This window comes from Pezoporus wallicus, unplaced genomic scaffold (genome assembly GCF_028554395.1).
Source record: "Pezoporus wallicus isolate ANWC-B61680 ecotype Strahan unplaced genomic scaffold, APGP_CSIRO_Pwel_v1 contig_448, whole genome shotgun sequence".
NCBI lineage: Eukaryota > Metazoa > Chordata > Aves > Psittaciformes > Psittacidae > Pezoporus > Pezoporus wallicus.
Window position 1 is genome coordinate 877,839 of NW_026636279.1, and position 6,000 is coordinate 883,838.

A 6,000-nucleotide genomic window follows, 5' to 3' on the forward strand; every position below is an offset into this window, starting at 1 on the left:
CAGCCTCAGCAGGAGCACCGGCCAACCTGACTGGGATAAAAGCACAGAAAGGAGACAAGAGCATCTCCAACATTCCAGCCTCTACCAGCTCCCTCCTTGCAGAGGAGTCTCACTCTCATTCCTGCTCTCTCCCCACATCATTAGACTTAATCAAGCTTCATCCCAAAGCCAGGATCCTTATATATCCCTCTCACAAACCAGGGTCTCCACTCTCCAGCCCCTCACCATGACAGCCCCTCACCCCCTCAGCACAGCAAACCTGCACAGCACCCCATGTTCAGCCCAGAGCCAGCCAGTGCCTGGAACAATCCCTGCCTCTGCCTGGAAAACCTCACCTGGTGCCACAATGGCCCCTGTCTCAGAGCAGGAGGTAGCAGAACGCTCACTAGCACATGCTGATCCCACCTGCTCCCCAGTGGGGAGAGCTGACACAAGACTAATTGCACTTGCTCTTACTATGGTTACTTCTACTCCAATTATCCCAGCCCGCAGATCACCCCAACCTTCCCCTAGGTTATTGTTATTCCTGAGTTTGTTTTTATTCCCCAGCTTCACATCACCACTTACTTCATTAACACCATTAAGAAGACCCACAGAACACAGCCAGGCACAGGTGCCCCTCCTGCACCAGGCTCTGACCAGGCCCCGGGGCTGACCAACAGCAAACTTGTCCTTTGGGGCCTTTCTCACACCACCATTAGTGACCTGTACCTCAGGTATTGTTGTAAGGGCCAAGGCCCCACAGCAGGGACCACTGTGACAGCCCTACAAACCAGCCTGATCATCCCACGATATGTGAGACCTCAGGACCCAGCCACCGGTTTCCTCACTGCATCCTCCCACAAAAGATGCCATCGGAGACCTGTCCCATTCGGGCTGGGTCTATCTTTTTTTTCCTCTTGATTTTGGCTCTTCCTAATTTTTCTTTTCCTGACCCTGTACCCTTTCTCTGTTGCTTGCTTTGATGTCCTGAGTCACGTTAAATACCTCTCAACCTCCAGAGGACCCCTCTGTGCCCAGGGCCGATCCCCAAGCACAGCTTTCCACTCTGACCAACCTTCCCCCCTCCCACCCACACTGCTCCCTGCTCCGAGCCGCCCTGTGCCCCCACGCCTGCAGGTTTCCCTCTTGCAAAGACCAGGGGCGCCCCTCCCCAGCTTCCCCTGCCTGGCTTCCCGCGCCGGTGCCCGGCCTCGCCTCCCGGGGCAGGGGGCAGCCCTGCGCCTCCGCGCGAACGCGAGGGCACAGAGCGACGGCAGCAACCGCGGGACCCCGCCGGGCTCTGCCTCGGGGCAGGTTCGCCCCACACGCAGCTGGGAGGGGCAGCGACGGCCGCGGGAGAAGGCGGCAAGAGGCAGAGCGCACCGGCCAAAGCCAAACTCCGCTGTCCTCGCCCGCGGACGCTGCGAGGGGCAGGCGGCGGCCGGGGAATCCCTTCCCACGGGCCGTGCCGCCCCGGGCAGGGCCTCACCTCGCCAAGTCGGTACCGGAGCACAGCCCGCAGCGGAGCGGCTCCAGGAGCGCCCCATCGGGCCCTGGCCACGGGGCGGGAGCGCCGGAGCGGGACCGAGCCATACAGGAAGGGAAGCGAATCCCAGCCCAGCCCCACCCCGCCCCGTCCCGCCCCGTCCCGCCCCGTCCCGTCCCGTCCCGTCCCGTCCCGTCCCCCGAGTTACCAGCGACAGCTCCGCTTCCGTCTCCACCGTCCACCGTCATATGACACCAACCGGTCACGTGACCGCACGGCCCGGAAGCGGTCACGCGGCCGGCGGAGGGCGCCGTTTCCGGCGTGCTCAGCGCAGGACTACATCTCCCGGCGTGCAGCGCGGCGGCTCTTGGGCATGGCGCGCGTGGCGCACGTCGTGGCCGACACCGGCGCGTTCCTGAGCGCGGCCCCGCTGCAGGTACCGGGAGGGGGCCGGGGGGTGCCCGGGGCCGGGGGGTGCCGGTGCCGGCCCCGCGCTGACGGCGCTGCCCGCAGGACCTGGCGCAGAGCCTGTACACGGTGCCCGAGGTGCTGGCCGAGATCCGGGACCGGCCCACGCGCCGCCGCCTGGCCGCGCTGCCCTGCGAGCTGCACCTGCGCCGCCCGCGGCCCGACCTCCTGCGCCTCGGTGAGTCCCGGACCGGACCGGACCTCTCTGCACCTCGGGGCGCCCCCGCTGCCTGCGGCCCGGCCCGGCCGCTCCGCTCCTTCCTTTTCCCATTTCCCTTCCTTTTCCCCCTTCCCTTTTCCACTTTCTTTCCCTTTCCCCTCCCTTCTCTTTTTCTCCTTCCCTTACCTTCTCTTTTCCTTCCCTTTTGTTTCCTTTCTCCTTTTTCTTCCCTTCCCCTTCTTCCCTCCTGCAGTGACCGAATTCTCCAAGAAGACCGGGGACTACCCCAGCCTCTCGGCCGCTGACCTGCAGGTTCTCGCCCTCACCTGCCAGCTGCAGGCTGAGACCGAGGGCCCCGGCTGCCTCCGCTGGGAGCCCCAGGACAAGGTGGGTCCGTGTCCCCCGTCCCCAGGGATGTGACCCTGGAGCACTCCCCCAACCCCCTGCTCCCTCCCCAGGTGCAGCTCAGCTCCACCCCGCGGCACCCCGAGGCCCCCATACACCTCGCTGGCTTCCACCTGCCCTCCAAGGTAAGGGACGGGGCTGCAGTGCTCCAAGGAAGGGGATGGGGTGCAGTCCTGCAGACCCCCCCCGGCAGCAGCGGGCAAGTGATCCCCTTGTCATGTGTCCTCCACAGCACAAGCACCCTGGGAAGGGGCAGCACCAGCCAAGCCCTGAGGGCAGCACAGCCCCATCCGAGAATTACGAGTTCAGCTCCTTCCTGTACTGGCGAGTGCCCCTGCCCAGCATCGAGGAGGAGCTGCAGGAGCTGCTGGTGAGACCCAGGGCCTCCTCTCCTTGCTGTCCATGCCACCCTAGTGTCTAGCTGGCCTTTCCCACCTCCTCCACTGCGTGTGCCATCACTGACTGCCGTCATCTTCCACTGCAGAGCGCTCAAGCCATCTCTGTTAGCCCAGAGACCACTGAGGAGCACCGGAGGTCTGAGCATGAGGCCAGTGCTGATGAAGAGGAAGATGAGGAGAGCGACGATGAGGGCTGGATAACACCCAGCAACCTCAAGCAGGTCCAGCAGGACACGGGGCACTGTGATACTGCTCCTAATGGCATCCAGGTCGGTTGCGTCACCACGGACTTCGCCATGCAGGTGGGTGCCAGTCCTGTCTTCCATGGGACAGCTTGAGCCTCAGGCATGTGTGGGGCTGGTGGATTCTCAAAACTACTCAAACCTCTGGGGTGGTTAAACCAGTGCGAGCAGACAGAGGAGCACCTGGACAGGCTGAGCACTGACAGCCTCTTTTACCTTAAAACCATGCCCTTCTCTCTGTGGCAGAGGCCTCATTACAAAGCCCATTGGTGTTGCTCCCATTGTCCTCTGTCTTCCTTGGGCTAGTAGATCCCAGTGAAGGCTCCCAGCAGACCCAGCTCAGAGCATCCTGGTCTCTCCCTCCTTATTGCAGAACGTGCTGCTGCAGATGGGCCTCCACGTGCTGGCAGTGAATGGCATGCTGATCCGCCAGGCCAGGAGCTACATCCTGCGCTGCCACGGCTGCTTCAGGTGAGTGTGGTTGTGCAGAGCTGCTCTGCCCTTGGCATAGTGCTTAGAATTATAGACTGATCTAATGGTGTATGTTTGAAAGGACCTTAAAGCTCACCCAGCTCCAACCCCTGCCACGGGCAGGGACCCCTTCCACTGGAGCAGCTTGCTCCAAGCCCCTGTGTCCAACCTGGCCTTGAACACTGCCAGGGATGGGGCAGCCACAGCTTCTCTGGGCACCCTGCACCAGCGCCTCAGCACCCTCACAGGGAGGAGCTTCTGCCTTAGATCTAACCTGAACTTCTACTGTTTAAGCTTAAACCCATCACCCCTTGTCCTATCACTACAGGTTACTTGGATGATCCCATATTCTATGGCCCGGGGAGTACTAAACCCCTGTGCCCCTGTCTTGCAGGACCACTTCGGACATGACTAAGGTTTTCTGTCCCCACTGTGGTAACAAGACCCTGAAGAAGGTCGCAGTGAGTGTCAGTGATGATGGAAGCCTCCACATGCACTTCTCCCGCAACCCCAAGGTGCTGAACCCCCGAGGGCTCAGGGTGAGTGCCTGTACCTCACATGCTGGGTCCTGGGACAAGAGCCTGGCCTGTGGCTGGGGGGGTTTGGAGGGAACCATCAGCTCATGGCTATCGAAGTGAAGCTGTGATTGTCCTCCAGATGTCAGACTCAACCCCGTGGCTTTTGAGCTTAATTTGTTCAGCTCATCCCCTGTGGCCACCTTTGAGTCCCTGAAGGTGACAAGCCGCCCCTAAAGCATGCTTAAAACTGCTTCTCCCTTGCAGTACCCGCTGCCAGCGCCACGCGGGGGGAAGCACGCCAACAACCCTCACCTGGTGGCTGACCAGCCCTTCCCGCAGCAGCGCCTGTCCCGCAAGGCCAGGCAGAAAACCAATGTCTTCGACCCCGACTACATCGCCGGGGCCTCGCCCTTTGCCGAGAATGACGTCTACAGCCGCGCGGCCAACCTGCAGATCCGGGACGCGGCGCTGGGCGCGGGCAGGCGGCGCCTCAACCCCAACGCCGTCACCAAGAAGTTTGTGAAGAGGCGGTGAGTGTTCGGAGGGGTCCCTGCAGCCGCTGCTGCGAGGGAAGGATGAGCCCCCTGCGTGTTGCTGCTGATGGCTTTAGGAAGAGGCAGCTGCCCTGCGGAGGGGCTGGGCCTTTACTTCCACGCTTCTCTGATGCGCAAAGAGCAGCCGTGACCGGGGGATGACAGTTGCTGGGGAAGCTCCAGCCTGGATAGCCTGGCAGGAAGGTACTGGCTTCCTTGCTCGATTCCCTGGACCCCGCAAGCCATGGCTGTGTTGCTAATAAACACCAAATCCCACAGCACCGTGGTTCAGTTTTGTGTCTGCGTCTGCCTGGGCTGGGCTTAGAGGCTGGCATGTGCCTTTCTGTGAGCCTCGAGAGACAGAGGAGGCTGGGAGGGTTTCTTGGGGCGTTTTCTTTTGTCCCCTGGCACTAACAAGGCCAGTGGGTAGCAAGTGCCTGCAGCAGGGTCAGCAGCTCCAGAAGGGTAGATGTCAGTGGGTTACATTTGCCCCACTGCGGCACAGCCACATCTGACCCTGGCAGTGGGTGCAGGTCTGAAGGGAGAGGTGCTGGGGCAGTGGTACAGGCTGGGGAAAGCCTTTTGGATAAATCTGCTTACGTCTTTGGCAGTGAAACGTTCTGCCCAGCTCTGGGGTAACTGCAGCTGCTTCTTACGCTGGTGTAGTTTTTTACATGACCAACTGGCTGCTGGACCCCACAGTCCCAATGGAGGCGACTCTTCCTGCAAGGGGGGCAGCAGGAAGGGGACACATACTGAGCCTCAGCAACTCGGGGGTGTTTGTAGCACATGAGCATAAACACACTGCGGGTGCAGATGAGGGGTGTAACTCCCATTACCTTGGCCTAGGATTTCTGGCATCACCTCCATCAGGCAGAGGAGCTCTGCACCATCCCAGGGAGCCCTCTGCATTGCACCCAGGTCCCTCTCACAGGTTCAGTTCTGCTTCAGACTGAATTAATTCCCTGGAACCCTGGGTCATTTGCAGGCTGGGGTTGCAGCAGCGCGGCCCAAAGGTTACTTTGGACTCAGTGCCACAAGGTGAAGAAGGAACACAGGTGTGACATGGTGCCTTTTCTCATGCAGCAGCTCCAGTGGGACACTTGGCTGGCACAGGCTCTTGTCATCCCAGTACTTCCTGACCCAGCTCCATTGGTTCCCAGGCAGGTCCATTCCATACTGAGGAACAGCGTTTTCTCCCAAGCAGAGCGATGCTCTTGTAAAAAAAACACAAGAAGACTTTACACTGCAAAATGAAAACTTTCATTATTTTATTCTTGACTGCAGCTGTTTACAGAAATATAGTTGCGAGTATACAAATGTCCCAATAGAAGCAA

At 60.5% G+C, this 6,000-nt stretch overlaps 2 protein-coding genes across 3 annotated transcripts in view; one reads left to right on the forward strand and one right to left on the reverse strand.

Annotated features, from left to right (window-relative positions):
* The window catches only part of WWP2 (WW domain containing E3 ubiquitin protein ligase 2), a 40,938-nt gene extending 39,243 nt beyond the window's left edge, over positions 1-1,695 (reverse strand). Inside the window, exon 1 of the mRNA XM_057399912.1 lies at positions 1,677-1,695. The gene's annotated coding sequence lies outside the window, so the exon portion shown is untranslated. The remainder of the gene's footprint in view (positions 1-1,676) is intronic.
* Positions 1,696-1,841: 146 nt separating this feature from the next.
* NOB1 (NIN1 (RPN12) binding protein 1 homolog) lies at positions 1,842-4,940 on the forward strand. 2 transcript variants are annotated; one of them, XM_057399895.1, is made up of 9 exons: positions 1,842-1,904; positions 1,982-2,114; positions 2,350-2,483; positions 2,555-2,626; positions 2,734-2,871; positions 2,986-3,201; positions 3,515-3,612; positions 4,007-4,151; positions 4,395-4,937. In XM_057399895.1, the coding sequence occupies exons 1-9, from the start codon at positions 1,842-1,844 to the stop codon at positions 4,662-4,664; spliced, it is 1,269 nt and encodes a 422-aa protein (XP_057255878.1). In that variant the 3' UTR covers positions 4,665-4,937. The 2 variants fall into 2 exon arrangements, with proteins under 2 accessions (XP_057255878.1, XP_057255879.1); XM_057399896.1 differs by lacking the exon at positions 2,734-2,871 and having other exon boundaries at positions 4,395-4,940.
* The last annotated feature ends 1,060 nt before the right edge of the window (positions 4,941-6,000 follow it).